This window comes from Arachis ipaensis, chromosome B9, assembly GCF_059453495.1.
Source record: "Arachis ipaensis isolate K30076 ecotype BB chromosome B9, ASM5945349v1, whole genome shotgun sequence".
Lineage (NCBI taxonomy): Eukaryota > Viridiplantae > Streptophyta > Magnoliopsida > Fabales > Fabaceae > Arachis > Arachis ipaensis.
In genome coordinates, this window is record NC_142444.1 from 118,313,541 (window position 1) to 118,336,158 (window position 22,618).

Genomic DNA, 22,618 nt, shown 5'->3' on the forward strand with positions numbered 1-22,618 from the left:
ATATTTAAAATACTGTAAAAACTATTCCACAACATGGAAATAATAAAAATAACATACCTCTTATTCCATCATCATGTCAGACAAGTACTCTATATGTACTCTATATATACTTAATCTGATACATGATTAAAATCCTATTCTTAATATATATGATTTATTTTGTTGGTTTTTATAGCATAGGATTGCATATATCTCAATACTTACTTTTTTTAACTAATCGCTTTCCATCAACATTAATCCCACTAAATGTCTTAGTATAAGTATTTGATGAACTTACTGCAGCCATCAAAATAATTTGTATGGAGTTCTGCTCTACCCATAACTTCGTACTTATTGATGACTTAACACAAAAAGTTGTTATCCACTCATCCTCAACAGCTTACACTAATCACTTTTTGAACAATGTAAATATAATTTCTCAATGCACTATCTAGGAAAACTTAAAAACAAAAGCAAGATTTCACACATTATAGTTAGATCAAGTTTGAGTTGTTAAGGCATGTCAATCAGTAATGCCCAATACATTTAGCATTTATTCTAAAAAAATATTCTCAAAGCTTCAGTTTTTGTAAATTGGCTAAGAAAGCCATGCTTTAAAATGCAAGCAGAATACAACATATAAAACCACAAGGTTTGCATTAACACTTTTTTTTTTACTTTTGACATTGGATTGATAATAGTGTTTTTTAAAATTATGTACAGTTTGAGTATTAATTTCAAATGTGACACAAATTAATTTATATACTCCTAGAAATTGAACCCTTTAATTTTAGTTCTTTTCACAATTTTAAAGAATACAAAAAAATTATATCATGTTAAAGCATATCTCTTATCTTACTTCTATATGGAAAAGAATTAGCCTTGCATTCACTATATATACATATACCCTTACCCTTACCTTAGCCCCATTACAACCTTGAAAAGACCTCATGATGTTTGCATTGGTATATTAAATATTGTTGATTGGTTAGGTGAAGAACAAATTTTAGAAAGCACGACTAGAGAAGAGTAGAGTGATTGACCCTATACACTTGAGAGATTAGAGTGATATACACTACTAGTAAGGGTTCCGTGCTCAATTCTATGTTCCCTGCTTTCATGAGCTATCTTCTTACAAGTTTACTTATTTTTTTTATTGTATGATTTGAATTAGTGAAATCTGATTTATGTTTGTCTTGGAGAACTTATTTACTTTTAACTAAGTAGGTAGAAATATTTTGCATGTAGTTGCATTTAGATTAGATTGCATTGCATGGCATTCTACCACTTTAACCTTACCTTACTCTTTATCTTGGACTTAGCATGAGAACATGCTATTGTTTAAGTGTGGGGAGGTTGATAAACCCATATTTTATGATATATTTTGTGCTTAATCTAAGTGATTTATTCAATCCTTCACCCACTTATTCATATTAATTGCATGATTTTACTTTTCCTTCCTTATTATGTGATGTATGTGAAAAATATGTTTCCTATACTTTAAAATTAATTATTTTAATTACCTTTATTTCCATTTGATGCCGTGATTAGTGTGTTGAGTAGTTTCAGATCTTCTAAGGCAGGAATGACTCAAAGGATGGAAAGGAAACATACAAAAATGGAAGGAAAGCATAAAACGGAGTTTGTGAAGAAACTGGCAGCCACGTGATCGCATGGGCGACGCGGCCGCATGTCAAGCGCAAAGAAGCAACGACGTAGCCACATGACTGACGCGACCGCGCGCCTCGAGCGAAACATATATGACGCGGTCGCATGACTGACGCGACCGCGTGACAAGGAAAACTCCGAATGACGCGAACGCGTGACCCACGCGGACGCGTGACAGAGGCCACGCACCAGAAATTACAGAAAACGCTCCTAGCAAATTCTGAAGCCCTTTTTGGCCCAAATCCAAGTCCAGAAGGCATAGACCAGAGGTTATGAAGTGGGAGAATACATCCATTCAAGGAGAGTCTCCACTTTAGTTAGTTTTGATGATTTAGATTTAGTTTAGAGAGAGAAGTTCTCTCCCCTCTCTTCTCTCTTCTCTCTTTAGGATTTAGAATTAGGATTTTATTCGCTTTCAGGATTATCTCTTTATCAGGTTCAATATTCCTTTTTATTATTTTCTCAATTTGATTTATGAATTCTTCCATGTTACAGATTACTCTTTTGAATTAATATTATTTGAGGTATTTCAGTTTATTATTACTTTCCTTTATTTACATTATTGTTATTCCCATCTGAAGGCATTTTTACTCCAGTAGATTTACTTTTCTCCCTTTGGTCTTGGTTAAAAAATCAGTAACTCAGGAGTTATCAAACTCAAACATGATTGATAATTGTTATCTTTTTTAATTGAATTGAACTTCAATAATCCCAATCTTTTCTTAGGAAATAAATAGGATCCGAAGATCAAACCAATTAATCCCTTGACCTTCCTTTATCTTAGTAAATGTTAACAAAGTGGAATTAAGATTCAATTCTCATCATCATTGATAAGGATAACTAGGATAGGACCTCCAATTTCTCATACCTTGCCAAAAGTTTATTTACAGTCATTTATTTATTTTACTTGCCAATTAAATTGCTTGTCCTTCATTTACTTTATTTGCGAATTAAATTATTCACTCCTCATTCTCAAACCCCCAATTTACAATCTCCATAACCAATAATAAGAACATACTTCCCTGCAGTTCCTTGAGAAGACGACCCGAGGTTTGAATACTTCAGTTATCAATTTATTTAGGGGTTTGTTACTTGTGACAACCAAAACGTTTGTACGAAGAGATTTCTGTTGGTTTAGAATCTATATCTACAACGCGACTATTTTTGTAAAATTCTTTACTAGCAAAAATCCTAACGTCACAAAGCATACAAGTGCATATGATGCATGCCTGTCCTATGGCTGATGATATCATCTGTCGGTTATATAGCCAACCCGACATGTCCTGGTAGCTAACCATGGACAGAAACACCCATGCAGAGCAAGTGTGTTTGAGCAACAACCCCCTTGCTACTACCTGCTTAACCCAGAGCCAGTGGAATAACCACTACTGCGGCTACTACCCAAGCGGGTGTTTAAAAGCTCAACCTAGAGCAAGTGGAATAATCCACTACTGCTGAAACTACCCAAGCGTCATAATCACTGACCTGGGATGAACCACAAACCTTGCTACTGCCCAGGTACCTCAAACATACATTCATTCAATCTAAAACAATCACAATTATTATCAAACCTTAAGCCTTGAACTGGAGCAAGCGGGATGAACCATCATCCTTGCTACTGCCCAGATATCTCAATCGAATTCAATTTCACTTTCATATTCATTCTCATTATCATTCAATTATTCAAAAATCATGTTCAAAATAAATCTTCATTCTCACACTCATTCTCGTCATACCTCTTATTACTTTCTTCAATAATTCAAATTCAAAATATAATTCATTCATTTCTAAATAATTCAAACTTCAAAACATAACCCTTTTCTTAATAACTGCAAAAATCAAATTATGAAATCCTTAAAAATCTAAATCTTTATTAAATAACCATTTCAAATGAAATCTCCCATTTTTATAAAAATTTGGGCAACATCTCCTCTAAAATTTGGATTATGCCACCCTTACGGGTCTCATCAAAACCACATTTTCCAATCCGTTTCCAACTAACTTTAAATATCAATCCTTTCCAAAATCAAACAAAATTTTGGTTTTGAATCTTTTCTAAAATCAAACATTTCCAAAATTAAACTAATTTCCAACATTAAACCTCTTTTAGTAATTCAAGAAAAATCAATTCAACAATGACCAACTTAACAAACCAAAACAGCAATTCAGAATAACCAGCTTCCTCAATAATTCAATAAATAAATCAAATAAATAATCACAGCCATCCAAATAGTTCAATTCAATTCATAAGACTCACGTAATTATAAAAATACATTTTTCATACTCTTATCGACTTATAAAAACTCTTAAAAGTAAAATGAATTTAAGAAAACTTCCCTACCTCAATTGCGATTCAACTACACGACCAAACTCCATTTTCTTTCGGGCCGCAACAACGGCAGCCGCAAGTGCAACATGCAACAACCAGGAATCGATCATACATTACCAAAACCTCAAAAACTCTAACCAAACATAACAGTATATCGATTTCAACAATTTCGGAAATGAAAAACACTTACCAAGACAGGAGCCCTAGCGGCAGTTTCCGACGGCCAAAATGGCAGCATGGAACTCCGGTGACGCATCGGCACACAAACGCGGCAATGACAAGCCCAGCAACGCGGTGGCTCCCATTCGTGCTTCCTCTCCCTTCTTGTTTGCGATTCACGGCGACTCAACGAGTTCTCTCCTTCCTTCTCTGTTCCGACAGCGATGAACTCCACGGCAGCGACGGCTGAAACGAACGGCGATGGCGACAAACTTGGTGGTGCACAGCAGCTCGACATCGGTGCATGTCCTTTCCTCTGCGCGATTCTGATTCAGCCTCTCTATCATACACAACATGACGTCTCCCCTCCTCTGGTTCGTGCGACAGCGGCAGTAGTGTGGGGTCGACAGCGTTTGGCGACTCCACATATGGCGACGGTGAGACATGGATGAACGACGGCGATAGCGAAGCAGGCTTGGCGATTGGGCATGGCAGCACAGCTAGTTCCTCTTCCTCTATTCACATCGCAACCCTTTCTTCTATTTTCCCTCTATTCTGTGTGTGTGTCGCGTTTGTGAGTGCAGGGAAGTGTGTGGCTGAGGAAGCAGGGAAAGAGGGAATGGCGAATAGGTTTAGGAAACTTAGGGTTGTGTTTTGGGGATTTAGGGTTTTGATTTGGGAATTAGGGTTTTGTGTATGAAATTGGGGATTTTGGGTTAATCTGAAATATAATTAAATCTCTAAAATTACTCTAAAATATTATTTATTGTATCAAAGTAATAATTGATTTGAAATCAAATACTCTAATTGAAATTATAAGGTAATATAATTAATTTTCTTTATTTATAAAAATATTAGTATTAATTTCCAAAATATCCATTATTTAAACCAAATTAAATATAAAAAATAATTCGATAATTATAAAATTAGATAAAACCTTAAATTACTTTCATCTCAATTAGTTAAATTTTGCTTTAATTATCTTTAATAAAATAATTTTTGAGATTAAAGTACTTAATGAATAAATAAGTCAAAATTAGCTCTTAATAAGATTTTCTAACATTCTTGGTCTTACATTCTACCTACCTTATAAAAATTTTTGTCCTCGAAAATTAATTACAAAACAAAAGCGATTCACTTTATCTTTGATAAACCCCATTTGTAGGGTTTATCTTGTGCTTGATTTAGGAGATTTTGTGACCTTTTATCCACATTTATTCAATGAAATAGCATGGTTTTATGATTGTCTCCTAATTTGTGCTTAAGTGTGAAAACATACTTTTTAGGCCCTTAATTGTTTAATCTTGACTCACCTTTGATTCCACTAGATGCCTTGATTTGTGTGTTAAGTGAATTCAGATTGGAAAGGCTAGGAATGGATCAAAGGAATGGATAGGAAAGCATGCAAAGTGGAGAAATCATGAAAAAGTAAGGATTTGGGATAAGATCAACGACGCGCACGCGTGGATTGTGAGGTCATGGCGCGGACATGACGCGTACGCGTGGTTGGAAAATTGTCAATCGACGCGCACGCGCACTGTACGTGTACGCGCCGATGTCCACACGTAACCTACTTAAAGTGAATCCGCTGGGGTGAATTCTGGGCTTCCCAGGCCCAAATCCAACTCACTTCTGATGCTATTTAACCCAAGAAATGAAGAAAAATCAACACACTTTTACACACTAGTTTAGTTTTAGATTAATTTTGGAGAAAAAGTTAGTTTTAGAGAGAGAAGCTCTCCCTTCTCTCTAGGATTAGGATTAGGTTAGATCTAGATTAGAATCTCTTAGATCTAGTTTAATTTCATGCTTTGATTTACTTTTCTCTTTGTAATTCTTCTTCTTCTACCTTTCCTCTCTCTAGTTTTGCTTTTAATTCATGTAATCCTTTACTTTTATATTGATGCATTTTTGTTCTTCCACTTTCCTGTAATGCAATTTATGATTCATGTTCCTTTATTATTGCATTGCTTAATTCATGTTGTTTACTTTTATTGCCTTTTATGTGTTTGATGAAATGCTTCTTTTAGCTTTAGTATAGATTTTGTTCCTCTTGGCCTAGGTAGAGTAATTAGTGATGCTAGAATTTTCTAATTCCCTTGTTGATTGATAATTAGAAGTTGCTAATTGATTTGGATACCACTAAAGCTAGCCTTTCCTTTGGGAGTTGGCTAGGACTTGTGGAATCAAGTTAATTCATCCACTTGACTTTCCTCCATGGTTAGAGATTAACTAAGTGGTAGCAATGGACAATTTGTTGTCACAATTAAGGAGGATAATTAGGATAGGACTTCTAGTTCTCATATCTTGCCAAGAGCTTTGTTAGTTGGTAGTTTATTTTTATTGCCATTTACATTTCATGTCTAATATCTCAAAAACCCTAAACATACCTCATAACCAATAACAAGGCACTCTATCGCAATTCCTAGGGAGAACAACCCGAGGTTCCAATACTTCGGTTTATAATTTTAGGGGTTTGTTTTAGCGACAAACAAATTTTTGTATGAAAGGATTAGTGTTGGTTTAGAAACTATATTGCAACGAGCTTTCATTTGTGAATTCTAAACCGTCAAAAATTCAATCATCAATCTTCACTTTTAAACACATTAGGAAAAGCAAAAATGAAGTTTTGGCATATATATGTATATATAATTTCAAATACTGAAAAATCATAAGTCGTAACATATAAAGAAGAAGCAACAAGGTCTCAACATCAATATACATATACATCTTTCAAATCCCAGGATACTCATATGGCATAAGGATATAATAGTATAAGTGTGATGCAAAAGATAATATAGTTCCAGCATGCGGCGATAGTATAACGTGGCGGAAGGTTTACAAAACAGGCTGGCATTAAAACATCGTGGTTAATATTCGCACACTGATCTCATACCAGCATTAGAAATTCAACTATTCAAACTCCAACATAACTTATCTTCACTATCCTCAACCGTACTTCATCGAATAGTTCATCCGAGGGTTTTCAACCTCATCAAACACTTTGCAAACCTTATGATGAGCGGATATTTTATATGCTTTTTGGGGTTAATTTCATATAGTTTTTAGTATGTTTTAGTTAGTTTTTAGTTTATTTTCATAAATTTCTAGGCAAAATTCATATTTCTGGACTTTACTATGAGTTTGTGTATTTTTCTGTAATTTCAGGTATTTTCTGGCTGAAATTGAGGGAGCTGAGCAAAAATATGATTCAGGCTGAAAAAGGACTGCTGATGCTGTTGGATTCTGACCTCTCTGCACTCGGAATGGAATTTCTGGAGCTACAGAAGTCCAATTGACGCGCTTCCAATTGCGTTGGAAAGTAGACATCCAGGGCTTTCCAGCATTATATAATAGTCCATACTTTGCTCAAGGATAGACGACGTAAACTTGCGTTCAACGCTAGTTCCATGTTGCAGTCTAGCGTCCAGCGCCAGAAACACGTTACAAGTTGGAGTTCAACGCCAGAAACAGGTTACATCCTGGCGTTGAACGCCCAAAACAGCCCAGGCACGTGAGAAGCTTTAGTCTCAGCCCCAGCACACACCAAGTGGGCCCCAGAAGTGGATTTCTACACTATCTATCATAGTTTACTCATTTTCTGTAAACCTAGGTTACTAGTTTAGTATTTAAACAACTTTTAGAGATTTAATTTTCATCTCATGACATTTTAGATCTGAACTTTGTACTCTTTGACAGCATGAGTCTCTAAACTCCATTGTTGGGGGTGAGGAGCTCTGCTGTGTCTCGATGAATTAATGCAAGTATTTCTGTTTTCCATTCAAACATGACAATCATCATCATTCCCCCACGAATGCGTGCCTGACAACCACTTCTGTTCCATCGTAGAATGAATGAATATCTCTTGGATCCCTTAATCAGAATCTTCGTGGTATAAGCTAGATTGATGGCAGCATTCAAGAGAATCCGGAAAGTCTAAACCTTGTCTGTGGTATTCCGAGTAGGATTCAGGGATTGAATGACTGTGACGAGCTTCAAACTCGCGAGTGCTAGGCATAGTGACAGACGCAAAAGGATAGTAAATCCTATTCCAGTACGATTGAGAACCTGCAGATGATTAGCCGTGCGGTGACAACGCACTTGGACCCTTTTCACTGGAAGGATGGATGGTAGCCATTGACAACGGTGATCCACCAACACACAGCTTGCCATAGGAGGACGTGCGTGCGTGAACAAGAAGACAGAGGAAAGCAGAGATTCAGAAGACAAAGCATCTCCAAAACTCCAACATATTCTCCATTACTGCATACAAGTATAATTTGTGTTCTGCCCCTTTTACTTTTTACAATTCAAACTAAAAATTATCAGTGATATTATATCCGGACTAAGAGTTACAAGATAACCATAGCTTTCTTCAAGCCAACAATCTCCGTGGGATCGACCCTTACTCACGTAAGGTATTACTTGGACGAACCAGTGCACTTGCTGGTTAGTTGTGCAAAGTTGTAAGAGAGTAATGTGAACATTGACAACACAATTTCGTGCACCAAGTTTTTGGCGCCGTTGCCGGGGATTGTTTGAGTTTGAACAACTGACAGTGAATCCTGTTGCCTAGATTAGGAAAATTTTGTCTTTTGGGTCAGAGTCTTTTATATTCTTTTCAAAAAAAAATTTCAAAAATATTATTTTTCTTTATTAGTTTTTAGTTTTTCTTGTTCTGTTTCTTTTCTTATTTTTCGTGTGCCTTTTCAAAACATTAGTTTTCAAAAAAAAATTTTTTTTCTTAGTTATTAAAAATACTTCTTCAAAACAAGTGTTACATTTACAGCTCAATTGGCTAGAGCATTGGTTTATGTTCTTGATGGTTGGGCACTGGTTCTATTAAAAATCTTTTTCAAAAATAATTTTTCTTGATTTAATCTTGTGCCAAACTTTAAATTTGGTGTTTTCTTGTTAAACTTTCTATAATTTTCGAAAATTTTTGTTTGGTTTTCTAAAAATTTTAAGTTTGGTGTTCTTTCTTCATGTTCTTGTGTTCTTGTGAATCTTCAAAGTATTCTTGAGTTTTTCTTGTGTCTTGATCTTAAAATTTTTAAGTTTGGGGTTCCTTGGTGTTTTTCCTCCAAAATTTTCGAAAATAAGGAGCATTAGATCTAAAAATTTTAAATCTTATGATATCTTATTGTTTTTCTCTTTCCTCTTTAAATTCAAAAATATCTTTTCTCTCTATTATAAAGCAAATTTTCGAAATTCACTTTTAAAATTCATATTTTTTTTCAAAATTTAAAATCTTTTTTTTTCAAATCAAATCCTTTCAACCATATCTTTTTCAAAACTTCCTAACCATTTTTTTCTCTCTCTCTCCATTTTTCGAAAATCTTCACCCATTTTTATTTATTTCATTTTAATTTATTTTATTTTCGAAATAAATAAATAAATAAATAAAAATTTAAAAAAAAATTTTCTACATCATCTACCTTTCTCCATCATAGATCTAAGTGGAAATGAACAGTCCAGAAGGACTCTGGGATCATATGCTAACCCCTCTACTGCTTCATATAGGAGTAGTATCTGCATACCCTCCATTGGAGTCAGTAGCTTTGAGTTGAATCCTCAACTCATTATCATGGTGCAGCAAAGCTGCCAGTATTCCAGTCTTCCACAGGAAGAACCTACAGAGTTTCTGGCACAATTTTTACAAATTGTTGACACAGTACATGATAAGAAAGTAGATCAGAATGTCTACAGATTACTACTGTTTTCATTTGCTGTATAAGACCAAGCCAAGAGGTGGTTAAATAACCAACCTAAGGCTAGCATAAATGCATGGAAACAGCTGACAGAGAAATTCCTGAATCAATAATTTCCTCTAAAACGGATGACACAGCTAAGGCTGGACATCCAAGGCTTTAAACAAGGAGATAATGAATCTCTTTATGATGCCTGGGAGAGATACAGAGAGATGCTAAGAAAATGCCCCTCTGAAATGTTTTCAGAGTGGGTTCAGTTAGACATCTTCTATTATGGACTTGCAGAAAGAGCTCAGATATCTCTAGATTACTCAGCTGGTGGATCTATCCACATGAGAAAGACAATTGAAGAAGCTCAAGAGCTCATTGATACAGTTGCCAGAAATCAGCATATGTACCTAAGCAGCAAATCTTCCATGAAAGAAGAGGCTAAAACAGTGATTACTGAACCCAATCCTGCTGAACAAGCTACTGAATTCAATCAGCAATTGGACTTTCTAACACAGCAGTTAGCCGAATTCAAAGATAGACTACAAGAGACAAGGATGGCTAATATAAATATGGAAGAACAATTGAAGCAAACAAAACAGCAGCTGTCAAAACAAATAACAAAAGAATGCCAAGCAGTTCAATTAAGAAGTGGAAAAACATTAAATACCCCACCTCAAGGCAGCAGGAAGCCAAGAAATGAGCAAACCACCCAAAATCCATCTGAGGACAGTAAGAGCCCAGAAATTGGGTGGAAGGCTGGCGCTGAACGCCCAGCCCATGCTCAGAACTGGCGTTCAACGCCAGAAACAAGCAAGGAACTAGCGTTGAACGCCCAAAAGAAGCACAGTTCTGGCATTCAGACGCCAGGAACAGGTAAGGAGTTGGCGTCTAACGTCACTCCAGCTTCTAATTCTGGCATTCAAATGCCAGAGAAGGATCAGACACACACAAGTGCTGATGACAACCCCTCTAAAAAGGCTTCTTCAACCATTTCTGTAGGAAATAAACCTGCAGCAACCAAGGTTGAGGAATATAAAGCCAAGATACCTTAGCTTCAAAAATTCCGCCAAGAGGAGCAGGATAAGCAATTTGCTCACTTTGCAGATTATCTCAGGACTCTTGAAATTAAGATTCCGTTTGCAGAGGCACTTGAGCAAATACCTTCTTATGCCAAGTTCATGAAAGAGATCTTAAGTCATAAGAAGGATTGGAGAGAAACTGAAAGAGTTCTCCTCACTGAAGAATGCAGTGCAGTCATTCTGAAAAGCTTTCCTGAAAAGCTTAAAGATCCCGAAAGCTTTCTGATACCATGCATATTAGAGGGTAATTGCACCAAGACAGCCCTATGTGATCTTGGGAAAAGCATCAATCTAATACCTGCATCCACCATCAGAGAGCTTGGTTTAACTGAAGAAGTTAAACCAACCCGGATATGTCTCCAACTTGCTGATGGCTCCATTAAATACCCATCAGGCGTGATTGAGGACATGATTGTCATGGTTGGGCCATTTGCCTTTCCCACTGATTTTGTTGTGCTGGAAATGGAGGAGCACAAGAGTGCTACTCTCATTCTAGGAAGACCCTTCTTAGCAACTGGACGAACCCTCATTGACGTCCAACAGGGGGAAATAACCCTGAGAGTCAATGAAGATGAGTTTAAGTTGAATGCTATCAATGCCATGCAGCATCCAGACACACCAAAAGACTGCATGAAAGTTGATCTCATTGACTCTCTGGTGGAGGAGATCAACATGGCTGAGAGTCTCGAATCAGAGCTGGAAAATATTTTTAAAGATATTCCGCCTGACTTAGAGGATTCAGAGGAATTGAAGGAGCCTCTGAAATTTCCTCAGGGAGAGAAAAAACCTCCTAAACTCGAGCTCAAACCATTACCACCATCCCTAAAATATGCATTTCTGGGAGAAGGTGATACTTTTTCAGTTATCATAAGCTCTGCTTTAAATCCACAGAAAGAGGAAGCACTAATTCAAGTGCTAAGGACACACAAGACAGCTCTTGGGTGGTCCATAAGTGACCTTAAGGGCATAAGCCCATCAAGATGCATGCACAAAATCCTATTGGAGGATGATGCTAAGCCAGTGGTTCAACCACAGAGGCGGCTAAATCCATCCATGAAGGAAGTGGTGCAGAAAGAGGTCACTAAATTACTGGAGGCTGGGATTATTTATCCTATTTCTGATAGCCCCTGGGTGAGTCCTGTTCAAGTTGTCCCTAAAAAGGGAGGCATGACAGTGGTTCATAATGAAAAAAATGAACTGGTTCCTACAAGAACAGTTACAGGGTGGCGCATGTGTATTGATTACAGAAGGCTCAATACAGCCACCAGAAAGGATCATTTTCCTTTACCATTCATAGACCAGATGCTAGAAAGACTAGCAGGTCATAATTATTACTACTTTTTGGATGGCTATTCAGGCTACAACCAAATTACAGTAGATCCCCAGGATCAAGAGAAAACAGCATTCACATGTCCATCTGGAGTATTTGCTTACAGAAGGAAGCCTTTTGGGCTGTGTAATGCGCCTGCAACCTTTCAAAGATGCATGCTCTCTATTTTCTCTAATATGGTGGAAAAATTTCTGGAAGTCTTCATGGATGACTTCTCAGTATATGGAGACTCATTCAGCTTCTGTCTTGATCACCTGACACTGGTTTTGAAAAGATGCCAAGAGACCAACCTGGTTTTAAACTGGGAAAAATGTCACTTTATGGTGACTGAAGGGATTGTCCTTGGGCATAAAATTTCAAACAAGAGAATAGAGGTGGATCAAGCTAAAATAGAGGTAATTGAAAAATTACCACCACCTGCCAATGTTAAGGCAATCAGAAGCTTTCTGGGGCATGCAGGATTCTACAGGAGGTTTATAAAGGATTTTTCAAAAATTGCAAAACCTCTAAGCAATCTGCTAGCTGCTGACACGCCATTTGTGTTTGACACAGAGTGCCTACAGGCGTTTGAAACTCTGAAAGCTAAGCTGGTCACAGCACCAGTTATCTCTGCACCAGACTGGACGTTGCCATTCAAATTAATGTGTGATACCAGTGATCATGCCATTGGTGCAGTACTGGGGCAGAGGCATGACAAACTTCTGCATGTCATTTATTATGCTAGCCGTGTTCTAAATGATGCCCAGAAAAATTACACAACCACAGAAAAGGAATTGCTTGTAGTGGTCTATGCCATTGACAAGTTTAGATCATACTTAGTAGGATCAAAAGTGATTGTGTACACAGATCATGCTGCTCTTAAATATCTACTCACAAAGCAGGATTCAAAACCCAGACTCATAAGATGGGTGCTGCTTCTGCAAGAGTTTGATATAGAAATAAGAGACAGAAAAGGGACAGAGAACCAAGTGGCTGACCATCTGTCCCGGATAGAACCAGTGGAAGGGGCGTCATCCCCCTCTATTGAGATCTCTGAAACCTTTCCAGATGAGCATTTGTTCACCATTCAGGAATTACCATGGTTTGCAGATATTGCAAACTACAAAGCTGCAAGGTTCATTCCCAAGGAGTACAGCAGGCAACAAAAGAAAAAATTAATTACTGATGCAAAGTACTACTTGTGGGATGAACCCTATCTCTTTAAGAGATGTGCAGACGGCATAATCCGTAGGTGTGTGCCTAAGGAAGAAGCACAAAGGATCTTATGGCATTGCCATGGATCACAATATGGAGGTCATTTCGGAGGTGAGCGAACAGCCACCAAGGTCCTCCAATATGGTTTCTACTGGCCTACACTTTACAGAGATTCCCGAGAGTTTGTACGTAACTGTGACAGTTGCCAGAGAGCTGGTAATTTGCCTCACAGTTACGCCATGCCTCAACAAGGAATCTTGGATATTGAGTTGTTTGACGTATGGGGTATTGATTTCATGGGACCTTTCCCACCATCATACTCAAACACTTATATTCTGGTGGCAGTTGACTATGTATCAAAATGGGTTGAGGCCATTGCCACACCCACCAATGATACTAAAACAGTGCTGAAGTTCCTCCAGAAACATATATTCAGCAGGTTTGGTATCCCTAGGGTACTAATCAGTGATGGGGGCACTCACTTCTGCAACAAACAGCTTTACTCTGCCATGGTCTGGTATGGGATTCGCCACAAAGTGGCGACTCCATATCATCCACAGACAAATGGGCAAGTTGAAGTTTCTAACAGAGAACTAAAAAGAATCCTGGAATGGACTGTAAGTACCCGTAGAGAGGATTGGGCACGAAGCTTGGATGATGCTCTGTGGGCTTACAGAACAGCATTCAAGACTCCTATAGGGACCTCTCCGTACCAACTTGTGTATGGTAAGGCTTGTCACTTGCCCGTGGAACTGGAACATAAGGCCTACTGGGCAACCAGATTCCTAAACTTTGATGCCAAACTAGCTGGAGAAAAAAGATTGCTCCAGCTGAATGAGCTAGAGGAATTCAGATTCACTGCCTTCGAAAATGCCAAGCTTTATAAAGAGAAGTCAAAAAGGTGGCATGACAGAAAGCTGTCATCTAGAATTTTTGAACCAGGACAAAAGGTTCTGTTGTTTAACTCTAGGCTCAGGCTATTCCCCGGGAAACTGAAGTCCCGGTGGAGGGGACCATATGTGATTACAAGTGTATCACCATATGGTTATGTGGAGCTTCAAGATATTGATTTTGATAAGAAGTTCATTGTTAATGGACAGGGAATCAAGCACTATCTTGAAGGCAATGTTGAGCAAGAGTGCTCAAGGCTGAGTCTAGATTAAAAACTCAGCAAGGTCCAGCTAAAGACAATAAAGAAGCGCTTGCTGGGAGGCAACCCAGCCATGGGGCATCATTTCCTCTAAGCATTTTGCCCTATTCTTGATTTTATTTGTTTATATAAAGTTTATTGATACTAAGGTAAAGAGTCAATTGTATAAGTTTACAGGGTTACAAAAGGATTCTGCACACAAAACAGAGAAAAAGAGCTCACTGGCAAGAAAACGCCAGTAAAAGTTTGTTTTGGGCGTTCAACACCCAAAAGAAGCATCTACTAGGCGTTGAACGCCAGTAAGGATAGCCATATGGGCGTTAAACGCCAGAAAGAAGCATCTTCTGGGCGTTGAACGCCAGAAAGAAGCTCCTTCTGGGCGTTTAACGCCAGATTTACAGCGTCCTGGGCGTTCAGAAAAATACCCAGTGACAAAGGAGTTCCTGGCGTTCAACACCAGAAAGAAGCAACTGCTGGGCGTTGAACGCCCAGGAGAAGCAGCAGTTGGGCATTGAACGCCCAAAACATGCAGCGTTTGGGCGTTCAAACGCCAGGATGATGGGGAGGAGGTAATTTCGTTTTTACTTCATATTTTTCATTTTAATTTTAATTTTCATGTTTCAATTCATGATTTCCTGCATAAACATGTTACAAATCCTGATTTCTAAAAATCCCTAATTTCTAAAAATCCTACTTTAAAAATATCAAATGTATCTTAATCCATAAGCACAAATCCTTTTTTCAAGCCAATTCAACTCTTTTTCAAATTTTCAAAACAAATCTATCTCTTTTCATTCTAAAATCTTTTCAACTAATCAATATCTTTTTTTAAATCTCCATATTATCTTTTTCAAAAATCAAAATTTATCTTTTTCAAATATCTTTCATATCTCTTCAATTTTAAATTATATCTTTTCTTATCATACTTATTTCTTTTTAAATCAAATCTTCTATCTTATCTTTCTCCCTATTTTCGAAAACCCACCCCCCTCCCTTTTAAAAACACATTCGGCCTCCCTCCTCTCATCCACCATTCAACACTAGCTCTCCTTCTATCCCTCTCCTTTCTTTTCTTTTGCTTGAGGACAAGCAAACCTCTAAATTTGGTGTGTTTATCCGTGATCACTAAACCATACCCACTAAGATCATGGCTCCTAAAGGAAAACAACCCACTCCAAGAGGCAAGAAAGAGAGTGTTCCAAAACCACTTTGGAATCAAGGGAGGTTCTTAACCAAAGAATATTCAGACCATTACTACAAAATAATGGGTCTAAGATCAGTGATCCCGGAAGTCAAGTTCAATCTGAAAGAAGATGAATATCCAGAGATCCAAGAGCAGATTCGAAACAGGAACTGGGAAGTCCTAGATAATCCTGAAACGAAAGTGGAAAGGAATATGGTTCAGGAATTCTACGCTAATCTGTGGCAAACAGACAGGCAGAGAATATCTGGAACTGCCCTCTATGACTATAGGACTGTGGTCAGAGGAAAGATTGTTCACATCCACCCTGACAAAATCAGGGAGATCTTTAAGCTACCTCAGCTGAAAGATGACCCAGACTCCTTCAATAGGAGAATGATGAGAACAAACAAGGGCCTGGATAAGATTCTAGAGGATATATGCATCCCTAGAGCCAGGTGGACCACCAGCACGAAGGGTGTCCCAAATCAACTCAAGAGAGAAGATCTCAAACCAGTCGTCAGAGGATGGCTGGACTTCATCGGGCGTTCTATATTGCCCACCAGCAACCGTTCTGAAGTCAATGTTAGAAGAGCAGTGATGATCCATTGCATTATGTTGGGAAAAGAAGTAGAAATTCATCAACTGATCCCATCCGAATTCTACATACTTGCAAACAAGAACTCTAAGGATGCCAGGTTGGCTTATCCAAGCCTAATCTCTATACTCTGCAAAGATGCTGGAGTAAAGATGGGAATAACAGAGTATATCTCAGTGGAGCAGCCAATCACTAAAATCACAATGGAAAAACAACAAGTGCAGGATGACATCATCAAGAGGAGGGCGCAAGAATTCCTACCAGAACTCCCTCAATTTGAATACTGGGAGCATCTTGAAGCATCTGTTACTAAGTTGCAAGAAACCATGGACCAAATGAAGAAAGAACAGCAAAATCAAAACAGCATGCTTTGCAAACTGCTCAGAGAACAAGAAGTGCAAGGGCGTGAATTAAGAGAACTAAAGCGTCAGAAACTATCTCTTGAAGGGCGAAGCACTCCACAGACTAAAGAAGCATCCGCTTCCCAAAGTCAAGGTTGTTGAGTTCTGATCTTAACCTTAACCCTTTGATAACTTTTTTTTATTTGAGTTTTACCTTAGGAGTCATATAGTAGTAATTAGTATCTATATTTTTTATTCTATCTCCAATTAAGCTATAATTTATTTTTCTCATCATCATTAAACATGAATAAAATAGAAGGTTTTCTTTAGAATAAGGAGTCAATAATTTTCGAGTTTTTAATAAAAAATTCTAATTATTTATATGTGGTGGCAATACTTTTTGTCTTCTGAATGAATGCTTGAACAGTGCATATGTCTTTTGAATTTGATGTTTAAGACTGTTAAATATGTTGGCTCTTGAAAGAATGATGAACATGAGACATATTGATAATCTGAAAAATCATAAAAATGATTCTTGAAGCAAGAAAAAGCAGTGAATACAAAAGTTTGCAGAAAAAAAATAGAGAAAGAAAAAAAAAGAAAAAGCAAGCAGAAAAAGCCAAAGCTCTTAAAACCAAAAGACAAGAGCAAAAAGCCAATAACCCTTAAAATCAAAAGGCAAGGGTAATAAAAAGGATCCAAGGCTTTGAGCATCAGTGGATATGAGGGCCTGAGGAAACCAAATCCTGGTCTAAGCGGCTAAACCAAACTGTCCCTAACCATGTGCTTGTGGCGTGAAGGTGTCAAGTGAAAACTTGAGACTAAGCGGTTAAAGTCAAGGTCCAAAGCAAAAGAAGAGTGTGCTTAGGAACCCTGGACACCTCTAATTGGGGACTTTAGCAAAGCTGAGTCACAATCTGAAAAGGTTCACCCAATTATGTGTCTGTGGCATTTATGTATCTGGTGGTAATACTGGAAAACAAAGTGCTTAGGGCCACGGCCAAGACTCATAAAGTAGCTGTGTTCAAGAATCATCATAATGAAATAAGAGAATCAATAACACTATCTAAATTCTAAGTTCCTATAGATGCCAATCACTCTGAGCTTCAATGGATAAAGTGAGGTGCCAAAACTGTTCGGAAGCAAAAAGCTACTAGTCCCGCTCATCTAATTAGAATCTGAGCTTCACTCAAAAAAAAACTCTGAGACATTATTGCTTCTTGACTTATTAGTATTCTATTTTATTTATCTAGTTGCTTGGGAACAAGCAACAGTTTAAGTTTGGTGTTGTGATGAGCGGATATTTTATACGCTTTTTGGGGTTAATTTCATATAGTTTTTAGTATGTTTTAGTTAGTTTTTAGTTTATTTTCATAAGTTTCTAGGAAAAATTCATATTTCTGGAATTTACTATGAGTTTGTGTGTTTTTCTATAATTTTAGGTATTTTCTGGCTGAAATTGAGGGAGCTGAGCAAAAATCTGATTCAGGCTGAAAAAGGACTGCTAATGCTGTTGGATTCTGACCTCTCTGCACTCGGAATGGAATTTCTGGAGCTACAGGAGTCCAATTGACGCGCTTCCAATTGCGTTGGAAAGTAGACATCCAGGGCTTTCCAGAATTATATAATAGTCCATACTTTGCTCAAGGATAGACGACGTAAACTGGCGTTCAACGCCAGTTCCATGTTGCAGTCTGGCGTCCAGCGCCAGAAACACGTTACAAGTTGGAGTTCAACGCCAGAAACAGATTACAGCCTGGCGTTGAACGCCCAAAACAGCTCAGGCACGTGAGAAGCTTTAGTCTCAGCCCCAGCACACACCAAGTGGGCCCCAGAAGTGGATTTCTGCACTATCTATCATAGTTTACTCATTTTTTGTAAACCTAGGTTACTAGTTTAGTATTTAAACAACTTTTAGATATTTAATTTTCATCTCATGACATTTTAGATCTGAACTTTGTACTCTTTGACGGCATGAGTCTCTAAACTCCATTGTTGGGGGTGAGGAGCTCTGCTGTGTCTCGATGAATTAATGCAAGTATTTCTGTTTTTCATTCAAACATGTGTGTTCCTATCTAAGATATCCATTCGCACTTCAACATGAATGTGATGAACGTGACAATCATCATCATTCCCCCACGAACGCGTACCTGACAACCACTTCCGTTCCACCGTAGAATGAATGAATATCTCTTGGATCCTTTAATCAGAATCTTCGTGGTATAAGCTAGATTGATGGCAGCATTCAAGAGAATCCGGAAAGTCTAAACCTTGTCTGTGGTATTCTGAGTAGGATTCAGGGATTGAATGACTGTGACAAGCTTCAAACTCGTGAGTGCTGGGCGTAGTGACAGACGCAAAAGGATAGTAAATCCTATTCCGGTACGATTGAGAACCTGCAGATGATTAGCCGTGCGGTGACAGCGCACCTGGACCCTTTTCACTAGAAGGATGGATGGTAGCCATTGACAATGGTGATCCACCAACACACAGCTTGTCATAGGAGGACGTGCGTGCGTGAACAAGAAGACAGAGGAAAGCAGAGATTCAGAAGACAAAGCATCTCCAAAACTCCAACATATTCTCCATTACTGTATACAAGTATAATTTGTGTTCTGGCCCTTTTACTTTTTACAATTCAAACTAAAAATTATCAGTGATATTATATCCTGACTAAGAGTTACAAGATAACCATAGCTTGCTTCAAGCCAACAATCTCCGTGGGATCGACCCTTACTCACGTAGGGTATTACTTAGACGACCCAGTGCACTTGCTGGTTAGTTGTGCGAAGTTGTAAGAAAGTAATGTGAACATTGACATCACAATTTCGTGCACCACCTTACTATTAGTCAGAGGTCCATCATCGACAAACTCTTTTGTGAGAATCAAAATTCCACAACATCCTATGACGTAGCACACTTACAATTTTCACCTTCCATGTTCTGAAAATACATCCTAAAGAACTAACATATCGCTTTCTATATCTACCCTACCTATTACAAATCGGATTGATAACCCTACCCAACCGAATGAGATCAGATTGAGTACAGGCCAGATAGGGTGCACGTTACAATCCATACCCAAAACCAATCTTCCACACCCAAGTTTCAACGGCTGCTAACTACGCTAACCGCCATTTATTAACGCCAACCAATAATCATTTTCTAATAAGCAAAATATCTCTCTTGACAAATTTTAAACATGTATTCTACCTTCCTTTAATTAAATTATTCCTTACCTGCTTGATACATGCCACTAATAAAATAAAAAATAATTCAAAAAAAGGCATCGACGAGCTTAAAATGCAACAAATTGAGTAAAAATAGGCATAAACCCCGTAAAAATCACTCGTCAATTTGTTATTTCAAGTTGAAGGCAACTTGAACTTTCTCACTTACACTCTTCACAAACCAAAGCCAATACCCAAAGCATTCATTCCCCTCTGTCTATATAAACCTAATTCCTCATAGACACCAATTTCTGTCCGTGGGTGTTTTACCGTTTTAGCCATTCCGCTAAAACAATAAATAAATAAAGCACGAAACCATGGAACCGCCATTGCAGTCGCAACAGCAACTATCACCGCCGCAAACTTCGCCGCGCTCAACCACTATCCTCGGCAAGTACCAGCTCACGCGCCTCCTCGGCCGCGGAAGCTTCGCCAAGGTCTACCAGGCGCTCACGCTTTCCGATGGCTCCACCGTAGCAGTCAAAATCATTGATAAATCCAAGACGGTGGACGCCGCCATGGAGCCACGCATCGTTCGCGAGATCGCCGCCATGCGCCGCCTCCACGACCACCCTAACATCCTCAAGATCCACGAGGTCATGGCTACCAGGACCAAGATCCACCTCGTCGTCGAGTTCGCCGCTGGCGGGGAGCTATTCGCCAAGATCCTCCGCCGCGGACCGCTTCCGGAGCAAGCGGCGAGGCGGTACTTCCAGCAGCTGGTCTCTGCGCTCCGGTTCTGCCACCGTAACGGCGTTGCACACCGAGACCTTAAGCCGCAGAATCTCCTCCTCGACGCCGCCGGAAACCTGAAGGTCTCCGATTTCGGCCTCTCCGCACTTCCGGAACAGCTCAACAACGGCCTCCTACAAACCGCATGCGGAACTCCGGCTTACACCGCGCCGGAGATACTCCGCCGCCGTGGAAACTCCGCCGGATACGACGGCTCAAAGGCAGACGCCTGGTCTTGCGGCCTTGTCCTTTACAATCTCCTCGCTGGAAGCCTCCCGTTCAACGACTCAAACATTCCGGAGATGTGCCGGAAGATTTCCCGGCGAGATTACCGGTTCCCAGAGTGGATATCGAAACCTGCGCGTTTCGTTATCTACCGGTTACTCGACCCGAACCCGGAAACTCGCATGAGTGTAGAAGCTCTCTACCAGAATTCATGGTTCAAGAAATATTTAAAACCCGAACCCGAGGAGAGTGTATTCGGCTCGGATCCTTATTATGAGAGTTCTTGCAAAGGGATTAACAATAAAGGAATGAATGCGTTTGATATCATTTCTCTGTCTTCGGGTTTGGACTTGAGGGGGTTGTTTGAAACAACGTCCTTTGGGAATAGGAGGGAGAAGAGGTTTACTTCAGATGCTAAGGCAGAGGTGGTAGAGGCGAAGGTGAAGGAAATTGGCGGGGTTTTAGGGTTTAGGGTTGAGGTCGGAAAGAACGGAGCGATTGGGTTGAGGAAAGGGAAGGTGGTGTTGGTGGTCGAGGTTCTTGAGATTGTAGAGGGTGAGTTGCTGATGGTGGATGTGAGGGTGGTTGAAGGTGGTTTCGAGTTTGAGGAGCTTCATTGGAGGGACTTGAAAGATGGGTTGCAAGATGTTGTGCTTTCTTGGCATAGTGAATCGCCACTGCTACCACAGTCACCATAGTGATTAGTGAATGATTGGTGAAAGTTTCTACTGGAATTAAGATATCATGGTTCTTATGCTCAAGTTGCTGCAATTTTCGGATATGGACCGTGAGTTGTTCTCATCGGGTGATGTGAGTATGAAGGACTGATTAATTAGTCAATTAGTTGATTAATTAATTAACGACAGAATTGCAGACCCGGTTGATGGAGAACGAAAACTCAAGCTAAGCGCAGGCTGAAGCTGATGAATTCATGAGTGCGATTGTGCTGTGATACGCTGAAAAAATGACTCTTTGTGCTAGCTAGGTGGAAAATATAGGTAACTATAGCTTATAGGTATGTTACTTGTGTTTTGGTATGTACATGAGAATCAATGGTGTCTAATGTCTTTGTGTTGGAGTCCATGGTAAAAATTTTTGTACGTTTCTCTTGTGTTAAGAGTGTTAGACTCTTAGCTAATAATGAATGATAATATCTAATTAGATCCTCCTCTGTACTTTCCATTTTTTAAGTTGTACTCTGTTCAGTATTATAGTTCCTACTAAAATATGAATATACTCTTGCCTGTGTATCTTCTGGCATATTATTTGCCTTCTTTTACACATGCGTGGGGAATTATACTAGTTTGTTGGTTTGTTTCTTTATTTGTTTTTAGGGGGGCCAAGGCGACGAGTGGCGCGGTGAACACCATCAAAATCGTGTGTCGAAGGTTTCACGAATGGAGGGACATTTTCGGTGTATGACAAGGAAAGTAGGAGTCATCCCTTGCCATCTTCAGACTCTCAAAATAACGACCTATGAAACACTGATCACCAAATTCTCAAATAGCAAAATGATTCCCTCCCAAATGAGAATTGATAATTACTCGATAAGAATTATAATTCGACTTAATTGTTCATTATTGGTTATAATTCTGCCTTAATTATAATTCATTTTTAGTTTGTAATCAACGATTTTATTAGTTATTATTGCTGATTTAATGACCAAATGGTTGTAACATCAATATTTTTCACCAACTTAATGTCTATATAAAGCACTTTCTA

General features: G+C 38.7%; 1 protein-coding gene across 1 annotated transcript; it reads left to right on the forward strand.

The window, feature by feature from the left end:
• The first annotated feature begins 19,790 nt into the window (after positions 1–19,790).
• On the forward strand, positions 19,791–22,066 carry LOC107617758 (CBL-interacting serine/threonine-protein kinase 4). Its single transcript, XM_016319608.3, has one exon. The coding sequence runs from the start codon at positions 20,257–20,259 to the stop codon at positions 21,592–21,594; it is 1,338 nt and encodes a 445-aa protein (XP_016175094.1). The 5' UTR covers positions 19,791–20,256; the 3' UTR covers positions 21,595–22,066.
• Positions 22,067–22,618: the final 552 nt, after the last annotated feature.

What these genes read in the sequence shown, in the direction of transcription:
- LOC107617758 (XM_016319608.3), top strand. Translation starts at nt 20,257, where the DNA reads ATGGAACCGCCATTGCAGTCGCAACAGCAACTATCACCGCCGCAAACT.